The 17,138-nt window shown below is 37.3% G+C and overlaps 1 protein-coding gene across 4 annotated transcripts in view; it reads left to right on the top strand.

Moving 5' to 3' along the window:
- ATRN (attractin) overlaps positions 1 to 17,138 on the top strand; it is a 149,670-nt gene that overhangs the window by 19,333 nt on the left and 113,199 nt on the right. For all 4 annotated transcript variants that reach the window (XM_066387329.1, XM_066387328.1, XM_066387330.1 and 1 more), the window contains exon 2: positions 14,571 to 14,654. In XM_066387329.1, the coding sequence (XP_066243426.1) occupies positions 14,571 to 14,654 (84 nt within the window). The remainder of the gene's footprint in view (positions 1 to 14,570; positions 14,655 to 17,138) is intronic.

Below are 17,138 nucleotides of genomic sequence, written 5' to 3'. Positions count from 1 at the left end.
TTTAAACACTATGAAATGGAACCCTTGATTTTTACTCCAAGCCTGTTCATTTATCAGTTTTCTCAGCACAGGCGAAAATCCGGGCTGTTTTCCTTACATATTCTATTTTCTTTATCTCCAAACTATCATCATTCTGACTAACCACTAAAATTTATCTAAGAATCATGGTATTCTTATTTTCTCTGTTTATAGGTAGGAGCCAGATTGTGCCTGTCTTTCTATTCTTAAATAACCATAAAAAAATTCTGAAAAGTTTAAGGTATACAAATAAATGGTGTCAGATGGTTAGCATGAGTTCGAATTAAATGTCAATTTCCTTAAGCTTCTTTTGTTTCTTTATTCTTACTAATTATGTTTTCTTTCCTTTCATTACTGTATGTTTATATGGACTCTGAAAGATGTCTAGTTACATGGAGTTGGTCTTTGGTTGAATGTAATTTTTTATTTATTATTCATTTTAGAGAGGAAAGGGAGAGAGAGAGAGAGAGAAAGAAAGGGGGGAGGAGCAGGAAGCATCAACTCTCATAAGTGCCTTGACCATGCAAGTGCAGGGTTTTTACTGGTGACCTCAGTGTTCCCAGGTCGACACTTGATCCACTGTGCCACCACAGGTCAGGCCTGGTTGAATGTAATTTTATTTTGTGCTTTTTTGGTCTGATATTCAGGACCCTGGGAGAGATTCTGGTTATTGGCTACACAGGAAAGATCAAAAACATTATACTGATAGGGGAAAATGTGAGTGGGTGCTGGATTTGTTTTCCAGGAAGAGATAGGGAATATGGTATGAGTAAAAGCACAGTATAGATGAGAAATGGCATTGAGTGTTTGAGGGACAGTGATGGGAACTGGCTTATCAGGGTGAGAGGGAGGATTGACTTTCTTAATAGTCAGAATGTCATGATCAGGAGTTTGAAGTTCATTCCATAGTCTCTTTAGAGTTATTGTAAACACTTGACACAAGGGTATTAGCATAGTGACATCGGTCCTTTAGGAATGTTGTTCTGGCTGTAGGATGCTTAGTAGATTTGTGGGTGGTTCAAGGAAGCTGTGATGGTAGCCAAAATCTTTGGCAATAAGGCTACTGTGAATTGTTTGGACTTTGGGTAGAGTGTAGCAGTGGTAATCGGGATGAAGCGATGAATCTAAGGACGCCCGTGGCAGTACTTGTATCGTAAACTGGTTATACATTTGATGAAGGAAATGAAATTGAGAAAGAAGCTAACAAAGGTTACACCAACATTCTAAGCCTGGGAGAAGGGGGTGTTTTATCATTTCAGGTGGACTGTAGCAGAAGGAAGAGATAGTCCCCCATAAGATTAATATCTCAAATTATTTGCTAAGGGTGTGACTAGAAACCTAGAGAAATGAGGGACCATGCAGCAGAGCCATATATAGCTTGTATCGGAGCCATATTTTTTGGTTCCTGGTTTCTTTGCAGGTTGAATTTTGTTGGTTCTGGAACTCCTAGTTTTTGCTGTTGTTCTGTCCTTTTATGCTCTGAGTTTTTGTTGCTATTTAGGAAAACATAGTACAAACGATCTTTATATGGCTGGTTTTATTTATTTATTTATTTTTACAGAGTCAGAGAGAAGGATAGATAGGGACAGACAGACAGGAACGAAGAGAGATGAGAAGCATCAATTATCAGTTTTTCGTTGTGACGCCTTAGTTGTTCATTAATTGCTTTCTCATATGTGCCTTGACCGTGGGCTTTCAGCAGACTGAGTAACCCCTTGCTCAAGCCAGCAACCTTAGGGTCTCGAACCTGGGTCCTTCCACATCCCAGTCCGACACTCTATCCACTGCGCCACTGCCTGGTCAGGCTATATGGCTGTTTAGGGAAAGCTTTGCATTGATTATTGTACTCTCTTGGTTCTTGAACCAAACTAGGTATTCAGAAGGCATCTCTTTTTCTGAGGTGATAGTCAGTGTTCAGATGTTTTGAACAGAGGCTCCACCTCCAGTTTTTTTAGCTTCTGAAATGCTCTTCACTCTGTCATAAATACATTATAGGAATTTATTCTGGACTTTTTTATAGTATATTTTGTGTATAATAAGAGCTTAAATATTTTTTTTTTTTAGCTTAAAATTTTTTGTTGCTGTGGGTCTTTGCTAGAACGTCATTAGGGAGCAAACGTTATGTGAGCATCTGTGATGTTTTAGGCAGTAGAGAAGAAGAAGTAAGTGTGATATGTCCTTGAGAAGATCATGATAGTCTAGTAGGCAGAGATATTCCTCTCTGTTAGTGATAAGCAGGCTACATTGTAAGTGAATACAGAAAGCAGCAATCAACTCAGTACAAAAAACATTGGACACAGTTCCCAGAGTTCCAAAGGACATTTGAACTGAGATCTGAAAGGGTGGTTAGGAGTTTATTAGGTGAGGAAACAAGAGGGAGGGATGAAGGGAAGTTAGTTTAGACTGGTAGTCAACCTGGTCCCTACCACCCACTAGTGGGCATTCCAGCTTTCATGGTGGGCGGTAGCAGAGCAACCAAAGTACAAATAAAAAGATAGATAACTTTAACTATAGTAAGTTGTGTTACAAAGATTTATTCTGCCAAACAGCGAAAATCCGACATAAATTACTTGGTAAGTAATTATTATTATATGCTTTAACTTACTGTACCTCTGCTTTATAAATATTATAAAGTAAAGTTACTTCCCTACTTCATAAATCACCATTACTGTGGAACTGGTGGGCGGTTAGAAAATTTTACTACTAACAGAGATACAGAAGTGGGCGGTAGGTATAAAAAGGTTGACTACCCCTGGTCTAGACAGAGAAGTCAGGATGTGCTAAGACATGGAGACTGTGGGTGGGTGAGCTGAGGGAGGAGAGTGACATTCGGTATTGCTACAGTATGGGCTGCTCAGTCTGGGGAGCAGTGGCTAGAAATGGATGAGGAGAGGTGAGTTAGGGTTGGTTTGCAATGGACCCTTCTTGCAGTGTTAAGGCAAGAAAAGGTTTTCAAGCAAGTTTGACATGATCAGATTAGCCTTTGACAAATATGCAGGTGGTTCCGTAGAGAACTGGCCAGATCAGGGAGCTGGGCTGAGTTGCAGAAGACCCAGCTTGGACGAAGAGAATTTGAACTAGGGTGTTGGCATTGGCAGTGAGCATAGAAGAAAGGGGGAAATCGATGCTTTTGTAGGCTGAATGACTGGGAGAGGCAAAGTAAGAGTTGATAAGTATTGAAAGATTGCCTGACCTGTGGTGGTACAGTGGATAAGGTATTAATCTGGAATGCTCAGGTCGCTGGTTCAAAACCCTGGACTTGACTTGTTAAGGCACATACAGGAGTTGATATTTCCTGCTCCTCCCTCCTTCTCTCTCTCTCTCCTCTCTAAAAAAATGAGTAAATAAAATCTTTTTTTAAAAAAGTATTGAAAAAGCCTGGCCAGGCGGTGGCACAGTGGATAGAGCATCGGACTGGGATGCAAAGGACCCAGGTTTGAAACCCTGAGGTCGCCAGCTTGAGCGCGGGCTCATCTGGTTTAAGCAAAAGCTCACCAGCTTGAACCCAAGGTCGCTGGCTCCAGCAAGGGGTTACTCGGTCTGCTGAAGGCCCGCGGTCAAGGCACATATGAGAGAGCAATCAATGAACAATTAAGGTGTTGCAATGCACAATGAAAAACTAATGATTGATGCTTCTCATTTCTCTTCGTTCCTGTCTGTCTGTCCCTGTCTATCCCTCTCTCTGACTCACTCTCTGTCTCTGTAAAAAATAAATAAATAAATAAATAAAATTAAAAAGTATTGAAAGATAGGGTGGATGATGAAAAATTGGTGGAAAAAAAAGTAAGAGGTAAAAGAAAGATTTAATAATAAATTTATGACAATAGAAAATATGGATCTGAAGCATAGGTCTGAAACATGGGTCTAGCTTTGTGCTGGAAATGTAGCTTGGGTGGATATCAGCATACAAATGGTAGATGAAGCCACGAATAATAATTCCCACTAATATTTCATATCACAAAACAGGCTACTGGGGAAATTTCTGTTTCTATCAATGGTAGAGTAACTTTTTCTAATCCAACACTTCAGCAGAAGACACCTTAAAAAGCTGGGAAGTATTTTTCTTTTTAATCTGTTTGAAGGCTTTGGAGACTGAGCAAGGCAGACAGCAAGGACTTGAGAGACCAAAACTTTGGAAAAAAGGAAAGCTCAAAGTGGTAAGATCAGCTTTTGGTACAGCTTTTGTTATGGATTGATTGGCTGGTTTGAAATGCGCAGCTAAGAGGTTGAGCAGAAAATTGTGGCATAGAAGCTGAGATTCTGAACAGGTTTTGGTAATCATGTAGAGTTGGGGGACAAAATTGGAGTTAAGGACCTGCAAAGAAAGAGAGCATTGGAAAACACCCCAGGCTTTTAGTTGGGAATCCTAAAGGATAGGCTACACCCCGTGCTTAAGGGTGAACTCAGAATAGATCAGCTCTGGAAAAAGGCTGAAGTCTAGCCCTCAAATCACCTTAATCGTTGATTGGATTAAGGAGATTTTTTTTTTTTCATTGCAGGCTAGAGGGAAATGTAAATCTTCTCTGGAAGAAGACTGTCAATCATTGATTCAAGTTATCTGTATAGTTTTTATATATTCAATGATATTATCTGATATATATATTTATAACATGATAAATATTTATAGAACAGTCAATATTCAATAAAATAACCAGATACATAAAAATAAAATAATTGACTGAAAATCAAGAGAGAAAAGCAGATAATTGAAATAGATTCATAGGGAGACTTCCGGTACAGATGAGATGGTAAAGACCCATTTTTCCCTGCTTAAGTTTAACTATAAATCCCAGAATTAGTACAGAAGATAACCAAAAGAGAACTCTGAAGGGTTTTAAGAAGAAAGTACACTGGTTTGGGTAATAGGACTGGAAGAACAACATAGTCATAGGATATCTTGCATCCCCATTGAACAGAAAACCACCTAGACCAGTTGTTTCTGACCTTCCAACACATCTGGGGGGAGGGGCTCATTCATCCCCTAAATCAAATGGAGTCCCTCTGAAAACATCATGTAAGCTTGACATCATCATCAAGGGTGATCAATTGCAAGCCCCCTGAATATGTATTGAAAGAAGCATTCTCCTTCCTTTCTGCCTTTAGACTTCACTTTTCCACGGAGAGATATCAAGGCAAGCAGGCAGGCATAACTGACAAGAGAGAGCTACAGCAAGCATCCCAGTCGGAGAAGTGTTTTTGTCCTTGAGGACTTGAAACTATCCTCTCCCACTCAAAGATTCCAGGGTGGGCACTACTTGCAAAAGGGACGTAGCTACAAGTGGGGTAGTCTAGGAAAGTGTCTATGTGTGGGCCTGAACTTCTTCTCCAAGAAGCTACCCAAAGAGACACAGAGGCAGCTGGGTAGAACTAGCATGAGGGACCCCAGCTATAGAGACGTTGTGGGAAACGTGTCTCTGTGGGCTCAAGACTTGCCTTTCGCGCTCAGAGACACTGGGGACCTGGGGTGCAGGGTATCCAAGGGCTGTCACACCGCTTCCCCCACCAAGAGACACCTGGCAGCCTGGCTTGGGGAAACATCTTTTACTTCCTCAGGCAACACCAGCAGAGGGACCAGTGTGAGCCCAGTGGCAACCAGATAAACAAAGCCCGCCAAATAACACCTCAAGGGCTCTGAAAATTAATCTGCCATTGGAATAATAGACCAGAAAGTAGGCCAAGATTCACATGCTAAAACTAAACAGGGTGACTACCTATTAAAAGCTAAATAAGACCTTTTGTTAGTGACTTCTAACATAGTAGAAAAATGTTCAAGATGTAGAAAATCACTTATCATACCAATAAAAAAGGAAACTGCAACTTGCATCAGAAAAAAAACAGACTCCAACACAATATGAATCAGATGTTGGAATTTTCTGACAATTTTAAAGCAGGTGTCATAGAAATGCTTCAACATAAATTTAAAGTTATTTTAAAAATACACAACCTCAGTAGATGATCAAATAAAATTATTTAGAACCCTGTTAATGAAAGTAGCAAGAAGCAAATGGAAATTTTAAAATTGAAAAACACAATAACAAACTCATCATATAGATTCAGAAGTAGAGTGATATAGTAATAGAGGATAGAATCAGTAAACTTGAGAACAGAACATTAAAATTTACCTGGTATAAACATCAGAGAGAAAACAATAGAAAAGAAAAATGATTTGTAGAACAAAATATCTAACATTTATATAATTGGAATCCCTGAAGGAAAGGGAGAAAATGGGTGGTACTGAAAGAGTATTTGAAAGAAATCATGGCTGAAAATTTATCTAATGTGGCAGAGGAAACAAACCTACAGACCCAAATCTAAAGGCATAAATACAAGGTTAATATATAGAAATCAGTTGCTTTCCTATATATAGTATAAGCAATGAAGAGGCGGAATTTGAAATTAAAAACACAGTATCATTTACATTAGCATGCCCAGAAATGAAATACTTAGGTGTAAGTCTAACAAAATATGTACAAGATCTATATGAGGAAAACTATAAAACTGATGAACAAAATCAAAGAACTAAATAAATGGAGAGATATTCCCTATTCATAGATAGAATAACAATATTGTCAAGACATCCTTTCTTTCCAAGTGATCTATAAATCAAACACAACCCCAATCAAAATGCCAGCAGGTTGTTTTGTGGGAATTTACAAACTGATTCTAAAGATTATATGAAGAGGCAAAAACCCAGAATAGCCAACACAATATTAAAGATAAAGAACAAAGTTGAAGGACTGATTCTATTCAACTTCAATACTTACTATAGAATTACAGTAATTAGAACAATATGGTCCTGAAAGAATAAACAAATAAGTCAGAGGAACAAAAAAGAGAGCCCAGAAACTAAGGACAAAGTCTTGAAGCAGCCAGAGAAATGATATGTTACCTATAGGAACCCCAATTCAGATAACAAATGTCTTATCTGAAACCAGAATAAGTGGTGCAATATTTTTCAGATACTGAAATAAAGAACTTTCAGTTGTGAATTCTGTATCCAGCAAAACAGTCTCTCAGGAATTAAAAGGAAATAAAAACATTCTCAGATGATGGAAAACTAAAAGAATTTGTTGCTAGCAGACCTACCCTAAAAGAATGTCTAACAGAAATTCTTTAAACAGATAAGAAATGATAGAGGAATACATCTTGGAGCACCAGTAAAGAAGGAATAATGGAGAGAGCAGAAATATGGGTACATAGAATAATAGAATCTTTTTCCTTCTGAGTTTTAGCAGAGATGGCGATTGAATCAAAAAATATAAAACCATCTGATACTAAACATGATATTTAAAATAGTGAAGATAAAGTACTTAAATAGAAGTGAAGTTTCTACAGTCCCCTCAAAGTCATAAAATATCATCACCAGCAGATTGTTATAAGTCACCTATGTGTATTCTAATACCTAGGGCAGTGGTTGGCAAACTCATTAGTCAACAGAGCCAAATATCAACAGTACAACGATTGCAATTTCTTTTGAGAACCAGATTTTTAAAATTTAAACTATATAGGTAGGTACATTGTTATTAACTTAATTAGGTACTCCTAAGCTGGCCTTTGTGCCCGCCCTCAAGGGGCCAAAGAGTCGCATGTGGCTCGCGAGCTGCAGTTTGCCAACCACTGAGTCCTAGGGTAATCATTAAGAAAACTATACAAAAAAGAAAGAAAACGATGCAAAAGATAAAAACAATATAAATAAATCAAGTTGAAATCTTTAAAAATGTTCAGGTGACTTCTAAGGAAAGGCAAAAAGAGAAACTGTAGAATGATAACTAGAGAAACATATGAAACTAGTAATAGAGTGGTAAACATAAGCCTTAATATATCAATAATTACCATGAACGTAATAATAACTACTTTAGATGTAAATGCAGCATAAATGAAAAAGATGTGATCCATCTACATACTATTTATAGGAAAGTCACTTCAGATTCAACAATGTAGACACTAAAAGAACAGAAAAAACTATACCGTGTGAATGTTAATTTTTGAAAAAGGCAGAAATGGCTATATTAGTATATAATAAATTGGACTTTAGAGCAAAGAAAATTACCAGTAACGTTGCTAAAGATAAAATGACATTAAATTTAGTCAGAGGTTTAAATACGGGGATTGTTTGAGGAAGGTGTGGGGGGGAATTATGAGTGGTTATAAAGAGGCAATATGAGGAATCCTTGTAGTGTTGGAACTGTTTAGTATATTGACTGTGGTGGTAGATACATGAACTTAGTTGCACAGATGACAAAATTGTATAAACTTACATACACAAATGTGTATAAATAAAATTGTAGGACTATGAATAAGATTGATTTGTCAGTCAGTATTCTGGTTGTAATATATAATTTTGAAAACTATTACTATTTGGGTAAATTAGTCAAAGTGTGCAAGGAATCACTGTGTAATTTCATATTATTTTTACTAAAATTTAAATTACTAAAAAGGGTTAGGGAGGTTAGGAAGACATGACAAGTCAGTGTGGTGTAGGATTCTGGATTGGTTCTTGGAACAGAAAAAGGACATTAGTGGAGACACTCAGACACAGGAGAGTCAGCAATTAGATTATTAGAAACAAATTTAAATAAATGGTTAATATCTTTAAAATTTTAAATGACAAGATCAATCTCAGCAGAGAATTAGAAAATATAAAAAAGAATTCATGAAAATTGAAAAAACAGAAACTGATTTTGAGAACTGTAGGCACAGATGAAGAAAGATCAGTGAATTATAAGATATGTTGGAAAAAATACCTGGGCAGAAGCAGAGAGTAGAGGATGAAAAATCTTATTTGCATGCTCTCCTCATCCCTGCTCCTGAGTAAGCGAGATATATATATAATTTCATGACCCTTGACCCTTTAAAATACTTTCATGTGTATTTTCTAAGAGTAGTGATAGTTTTAAGAGACTTAGTCTCAAGGTACAATTTTCACCTTCAGTAAATTTAACAATGATACAGGTATTCCTGACTTTAAAATTTCACATTTCAAAACTTCACTTTTACAAAAGACCTAACATTTGTACCAGTTTTTGCTAACCAAAAGAAATACAATGAGGATTTTTGCTTTTATGAAAAAAGGTGGAAAGTGAAAACAGTGTTCAGCATTTGTTTAGCAGTGAGCTGTTAGAGAAGATTAACAAAGATGAGTTAGAAAAAACTAATAAAATTGATAAGCTGACGGAGAGGTTAATAAGAAAAAATTAGTGATGTCAATAATGACAAAGGCCGCATCAGTATAGATTTTGCAGACATTAGAAAAATCATAAGATATTGAGTTTATTCCAATAATTATGATGATATGAGGTGGAATTTGAACATCAAACTAAGTAAATGTTATAATAAAAGACATTATTTATGAAGATCTTTTTTTTTTTTTTTTACAGGGACAGAGAGAGAGTCAGAGAGGGATAGATAGGGACAAACAGACAGGAGCGGAGAGAGATAAGAAGCATCAATCATCAGTTTTTTGTTGCAACACCTTAGTTATTCATTGATTGCTTTCTCATATGTGCCGTGGGCCTTCAGCAGATTGAGTAACCCCTTGCTCAGGCCAGCGACCTTGGGTCCAAGCTGTTGGTGAGCTTTTTTTTCTTTTTTTGCTCAAGCCAGGTCAGCCCACGCTCAAGCTGGTGAGCTTGGGGTCTTGAACCTGGGTCCTTCTGCATTCCAGTCCAACACTCTATCCGCTGCGCCACCACCTGGTCAGGCTATTTATGAAGATCTTAAAGTCATAAGCTTGTTTGGCTTAATAGCTAAATACATAAAGCAAAAATAATGTGAGAAATGTCATCAGTGGAGCATTTCTAGTATGGGATTTCAACATACATGTCTCAGAATTGGATCTAGTCAATAAAAATTAAGAATATAAAGGAATTGAATAAGGCATTCAGTGAACTTAATTAAAAACATATACATATATATAAATAGTATTTCACATTCCTATAGTAGGCTGTTGTTTTTTTAATGTCCAAGGAACTTGATCAAAGTTTATCAGTGTCCAAGGTCATAAAGAAAATCTGAACAGATGAGAAAAGTTGAGGTTTTACAGACCATATTGTGTGGTAATAATACAAATAACTTAGAAAGAAATAGTTCGTAAGATGACTCCTTTGAAGCCTGCCTCCCGTGGAGGATTTCCCTATTTTCCCTGTATTTTTTTCCACTGTAGAATTATCCTCAGCATATTCTCAAATTGGGAAATTCGTAGCAGCAAGGAGTTAATTCTATTTCTGTTCTTCTATTGTCAAAATGTGTTTATGTTTCAGTTTGATGCCTTTGTTGACTACTGCTGAAGTGGACACAGGTAGTACCAGTGTCCATACCTCAATCTCTAGTTATTCTATAAAACTTGACCTAAAATTTTAGGTTGATATTTCTAGCCTTCCCCTTTCAAACCTTTCTAAATTTCCACTATTTGTTGGTCATTCACTAGAACACAGGGAATTTCAAATTAAATATTGGTAAAATTTAAAAGAAACAACACCGAATACAGCGGGGTTGTAGAGAACAGAATATTTTCACATATTGCAGGTGCAAATATGAGTTGTTACCGCTTTTTGGAAAATAACTTGGCAACCTGGTTAACAGTTAAAATTCATATTCCTTTTGGCCCAGTAAACCTCCTAAGAGTCTATTCTTAGAAGTAAAAGCACAAGTAAGGCCATATGTATAGGGATATTTATTGCAGCAATGTGCATAATGCCAACCAACTAAAAACAAAATGTTAATAGAAGAAAGGCAGGAAAAAATGTATCTTCATAGGTTGGAATATTATGCTACATGAAAAAGAATGAATTGGACCTGATAGCTGGAGAGAGTCCCACACTTTTGTTGAGCGAGAAAAGGAAGATGCACAAAGTTTGTGTAATAATTTGTGTGACCAAATTATTATGTAAGAACAACGCGTATATCATGGGCTCGTGAGTGTGAAGAAAAATAGGTACATTTGCTAGTGGTTAAAGGTTTATCTTGGTGGGAGATAGGTGGGAGTACCTGGGAAAAATTCTTTTTTAGTTGACAAAAAAACCCTGTGATTATATCTGCTCATTATCTGTAAAACTATGAAAATGTGCATGTTTAAAGATTCTAAGTAAATATTTAAAGTAAAAATGACCTATTTCTTTTCTAAAAGTGATGCTGATTTGTAAATTCCTGAGCATGTCCATGTGAATGAAGTCCATAGAAACTCTTAGGAGCAAAACAAGCCATAAACTTTTTGAGGTAGGAGAGCCTAAAACAAAGAAAGAAGTGTGTACATTCTCTCTCTCTTTCTCTCTCTTTCTCTCTCTCTCTCTCTCTCTCTCTCTCTCTCGTAGCAAGTGGGAAATTTAATTATCCATGAAACTGGGTGGTCTCTGTGGTTGGTTGATATTGCTCTTCAGGGATCTTTGACTTTTTTTGGTTTGTCATCTTTGGTGTTGGCTTTGTGTTCAGGCTGTAGTACTTCCAGCTGTAAAATCCAACTGTAACAAAGTCCAGAGGAAGAAAAGGATAGTTTCTCTGGATGTCTGTCATAGGTAGGGTTTCTTGGAAGCATTTTCTGAGATGGAGTTTGGGGCACAGGTTGGTTATAACAGCTGTGAGGTAAGGGGGCTGGAAGAAGAACTGGCAAAAGGAGAACTTTAATGCAGGCCTGACCAACAGGAACTCTGGAGCAAGGTTTGCTGTCGGAGTTGTTCCATATGGGATTGAGGTGCCCAGCCTTTATACTCGCTCTGAGGTGGGCTGCCCTGGGAAGGCAGCTCCTGAAGGAACTGACAGCTGGAGGCTGTCTGATGACCACACTCCCTGCCGCATCTGCCATCAAGTCCTTCCTTGAAGGGCAGAGCTAGGTGGCATATCTCTCTCTATCACGCTGTCTTTATTTACTTATTTATTTTAGATTTTATTCATTTTTAGAGAGAGAGGAGAGAGAAAGAAAGAGGGAAGGGAGGAGGAGCAGGAAGCATCAACTTCCATATGTGCCTTAACCAGTCAAGCCCAGGGTTTTGAATCGGTGATCTCAGCGTTCCAGGTGGATGCTTTATCCACTGCACCACCACAGGCCAGGTTCTACCCCACCATCTTTAAGAATCAGAAAATATTTCCTAGAAGTTCTACATCAGACTTCCCCTCACATTTGAGTATTAGATTACATATTGTGACAAAGTCTAATAATGACCCTTCATAGTTTTTCTCCACTTCTCTAGGAAAGAAAGTCCTAATTTTCACTGGTACACGGTCATTCTGGGGTAGTGGCTACATTTCTCAGCCTCTACATTTCAGTTTTTCTGGCTTCTGGCTAATGGTTACACTGAATTGTCAATGTTTGACTTGGACAGGATATGTGCCTTGTTTTCCTCCTTCCTGATAGGTTGAATGTGGGAATAATAGCTGGAGTTTAAACAGCCATCTTGGATTATGAAATGACAGAGCAACAGGAGAGAGCATTAGATTCTTGATGATCATGGAAATGCCTTATATGCTCTGGTTTGCTTTCCTTTGGACTTTTTATCTCAGTTGAGCTATTACTGTTTAGGTTTTCCTGTCAGTTGCATTAGAGCCTAATCTTAACTGATAAATATTTCTAATAATTATTGGCAGAGGACACAGAAAACCATGATTGACTCAAACTAACATTTTGGGGGTGGAATAGATGTTGGGGAGTAAGACATGGAAACATTTGTTTAAGTTAAGTATAGCAGAGGGAGAGAAGGGCAAAGAAGTCAGGGGGTTTTCAGAACGTGATAATTGTGATAGAGCATGGAATCTTAACTAGGGAAATGGGGAAGAGAAATGTGTAGGTAGTGGGGGATGAACATAGGAAAGTGTTAGCTGAGTAGATTGGAGGTCCCCATGGGGCTGCTGACTCACTGGGAAGGGGGATGAACTAGAGAGATAAGAGATGGTAGCATAAGAGTACAGGACACCTAAAATGCAGATTTTGGTGGTAGTGCTGTTACTGGTAATGACAAGATATAGAGGAATGAGTCAAGTTGGGGTGGAGGAAAGCTTATTAATGATGAAATTAAGGAATGGAGAGTCTGGGCTTTTGGTGGAACATCTTGGATGTTGATGTAGTTGAGTGGAAGGCAATGAACTAGATGCTGATTGATGTTTTTCAGTGAGTGAGGAGAAGTAAGTGGGAGCCCAGGAGATATCTAAAAAAGTGAGGGTGGTCGATCCATAAGAGAGCATCTGCTTCAGAAAGGCTGACTTGTTGATGGAAGAAGGAGGGAAAAGTGACCTGGAAACAGTAATGAGGGAAGGACATAGCATCCTTCTAAATAATAAAAAATTCTATATAACCAAATATACTAGACAAAGTATAAAGAAAAAAGTTAGCTGAGAAAATGTATTTGTAGTACATTTAACATACAAATGGGAGCTCCTTAATATAAAAAGAGCTCCTAAGTATTAATTTGTAAAACAACTTGGTCTCAAAGTGGGAAAAGAATATAGAATAGAATCTAAATTCACAAAATGGGAAATGAAATTGAACAAAATGGATGAGAAGATTCAAATATTAGGGCTAGTACCAATCAAAACATTAATGAGTTATTGGGATATGTCTAACATATTAACAAGACCTCAGATATTGTTGAACTTCGGGCCTGGCATGAATGGGGGGAAGACAGGTGCTGATGTACATGCTCAAGGAGGGTGATAGATTGCCCCTTCAGAAGCAGCGTTTAAATGGCTATGATGAGTCTGTGTGTGTTGTGGTTTGATACACTTGCCTACCACATTTATGCTGTCTGTAGTGCTACTGTATTAAATACCTGCAGTTGTTACTGTGGGGTCGCATATTTGTTTTAAAAAAAACAACTCATATTTATAAGTTTTTGTGGCCATTTTTATGGCACAAAGTACAATTTTTCTATCTCACCTGAAAAGATTTAGATGTTTTTTGTTCATTTGTGTTGGTTTTAGTATATTTGTATCTCTTTTTCTTAAGTATATACATTTATTTCATCTATATTTGTGTAACCTGAATATAATTTTTCAGTTATTTTCTTCTGATTATATAGTATGCAGTAATGTACTCACTATGCATAATTTGAATTGTATTGAGAATTAAGAAAGATATTGTTGCCCTGGCCGGTTGGCTCAGCGGTAGAGCGTCGGCCTAGCGTGCGGAGGACCCGGGTTCGATTCCCGGCCAGGGCACACAGGAGAAGCGCCCATTTGCTTCTCCACCCCTCCGCCGCGCTTTCCTCTCTGTCTCTCTCTTCCCCTCCTGCAGCCGAGGCTCCATTGGAGCAAAGATGGCCCGGGCGCTGGGGATGGCTCTGTGGCCTCTGCCTCAGGCGCTAGAGTGGCTCTGGTCGCAATATGGCGACGCCCAGGATGGGCAGAGCATCGCCCCCTGGTGGGCAGAGCATCGCCCCTGGTGGGCGTGCCGGGTGGATCCCGGTCGGGCGCATGTGGGAGTCTGTCTGACTGTCTCTCCCTGTTTCCAGCTTCAGAAAAATGGAAAAGAAAAAAAAATAAATAAAAAAAAAAAAAAAAAAAAAAGAAAGATATTGTTAATATATAAAATTTTGATGGATTTAAGTATTTTTTCTTTATAATTACAGACTAACTGGATCTTCTGGGTTTGTAACAGATGGACCTGGAAACTATAAATATAAAACGAAGTGCACATGGCTCATTGAAGGACAGTAAGTATTAATGGCTAATTTAATTTTTTTCAGTCTAGAGTTCATTGTGGCAGTATTTTTTCTACAAATAAAATTACCAACCTGTAGCATAAAGTACTTAAAATATTTTTATTTGATAACTTATTTTACAACTAAATTTGATTTTGTTTTCTTAATCTCTATTGTTACTTAACAAAAATCTTTTATGTTGATTTAATGCTGCAGATGAATAGAACCTACCAGAAATTTGTGTATTTTCAATTGTATTAGTTAAAAAACTGTTGAGTATTTTAAATGGATTACTTAAAGGCTTTAGACAATTATTATATTGTGTCATTTTCTAGGTACCTATTTGTATTGTGTGAGGAAAGTCAGAAGAACTATTATTGCCCAGACTACTCCTTTTCTGGGCTCCCATAGCCCTGCGGCTATTGCCCAGCAAACCTTTAGAGCAGTGTTGCTCAAATTTTCTGGTCTCAGGACCTCCTTGCACTCTTACATATATAGAATTACAAATAACTCGTTTTTGTGGGTTTTATCTGTGTTTACCGTATTGCAAATTAAAACTGAGAAATATTTAATTCAGTTTAAAAACCACAATCAACCCACTGTGCATTAGCATAAATGACATTTTTATGAAAAAAGAAAACCTGTACCTGAAAAAAAAAATTAGTGAAAGAATGACATTGCTTTACATTTTTGTAAATCTCTGAATTAGTAGAAGACAGCTGGATTATTGTATTTTCTTCTGCATTCACTTCATTACAATATGTTACTTTGGTTGAAGTATGTGAAGAAAATTAGGCTTCACTTGAATGTGCAGTAGGAAAAGGGAAGGGGTTTTCATAACCCTTTTAAATAATAGTGGATTGTCTTTGATACTGTACCAAAACTAGACAAGTAGTCATTTCTTAGAAATAAATTGCAGTGTGGAATCTGAAACATTGTGAATGAACTTTTGGAATTTGTTAAAATTAACTCCTTTTCTTATACTTCAAATGGATGTTTAATCTGTGCATGGTTTTGTAACATGATATGTAGGTCATTTGGAAAATATTAGTTCACTGAATTATGTAGATCTTCTAAATGTTGATATTATATTCATTCTCTAATATTTTTAAAAGTCACATTGGTTAATATCACCATTAATCTCATCAGAAGGTTTTAAATATTGGGAAGTTGTGTCTGGGTGGCAGATATCCATTTTCCAAAGCTCTCATTATTGCTTAAAAGTTTGTGTTTTATCTTTGGCAACAAATACTGCCAGTTGTTTTTTTTGAAGTGACAGGCTTGCTTTGTTCATTTTCAAGAAAATATCTGCCATATATCCAAGTCTGAAAAAAAACGTAGTTTGTCAGTTATTCTTTCAAGCAAAAACGATAAATGGTGTTCTAAGAGAAAAGCAGCCAGTTCAGCTTGCAGCTCAAACAGTTGCAAAAGGGATTTTTCTTGTACTTTGTTAGGTAGCAGAAATGCTTTATGCATACTTCCCATCTTGTCATGTAGAATATTAAAAAGATGTGTACCATTAATAAAATTAATAGTTTTTACCATGTAATAAAGATATCCTTAAATGAAAGTGTCATTTTTTTCTTATTTTTTCTATGAAGGAGTAGTGGTAAAGAATAACAGTAATTACTAGTACATTTTGGTGCTACTGTCTTGGCATTTTCCAAGACACCAGCATTTTCACCCACCATTGCTCTTGCACCATTAGTAAATGCCAACACGATGATAAAGGCACATGGTGGCTTGGTGTTAATTATTGTGAACATATTCTTGACCTTTTGGGCCCCCTAAAAGGGTCTCAGGGCCCCCAGTGTTGTGGACCACACTTGGAGAACTTGTGCTGTATTGTTTGCCCTGGCCCTTTCTATCGGTTCACTCCCATCTGGTGTCTGTCTGCTCTATTGTTCTGCATGTGCTCTCAGTAGTTGCTGCTACTGAGCCTAAGCAAAAAATAGTTTCCCCTCCTCTCATCCCCACATTCAGCCTATCAGTAAGTTCTGTCCATTTTCCTCTAGAATATCTCCCAAATCCATCTGCATTCTCCTTTTTATATTCATTTCTTCAATTGTAAGAACCATTATCTTTACTTTCCTGGGCCCCTGGAATAGCCTTGAAATTGGCCTTTTGATTTTTGCTCCTTCCTTATATAGTTTCCTGGATTTGCTGTTTCAGACATGCCAATTTTCTTCATATGGCTCCAACATCATCTTTTTTGAGACATTAATAAGATCATGACATTTCCTCTGCCTGAAACATTGTTAACCAAGCTTTTCACACCGCTTATCTCTTTTCATTCTAATCTCCTCCAGAGTTTTCCAGGATATTTCCCCCTACTTGTACTACTGTATCACATTTCCTTTCATTTCTTCACAGTACTATCAGCGTCTGAGTTAACTTGTTTATGTACTTACTTAGTTGTTTACTTAGAGATGTTAGCTGGATAAAAAATGTGAGGCAGAGGAAGAAGTCTAGGCTGGAGACATATAATTAAGCATC

Source organism: Saccopteryx leptura, chromosome 5 (assembly GCF_036850995.1).
Source record: "Saccopteryx leptura isolate mSacLep1 chromosome 5, mSacLep1_pri_phased_curated, whole genome shotgun sequence".
NCBI lineage: Eukaryota > Metazoa > Chordata > Mammalia > Chiroptera > Emballonuridae > Saccopteryx > Saccopteryx leptura.
Note: the sequence above shows the minus strand (reverse complement) of the source record. Positions and strands in the feature narration are given on the sequence as shown.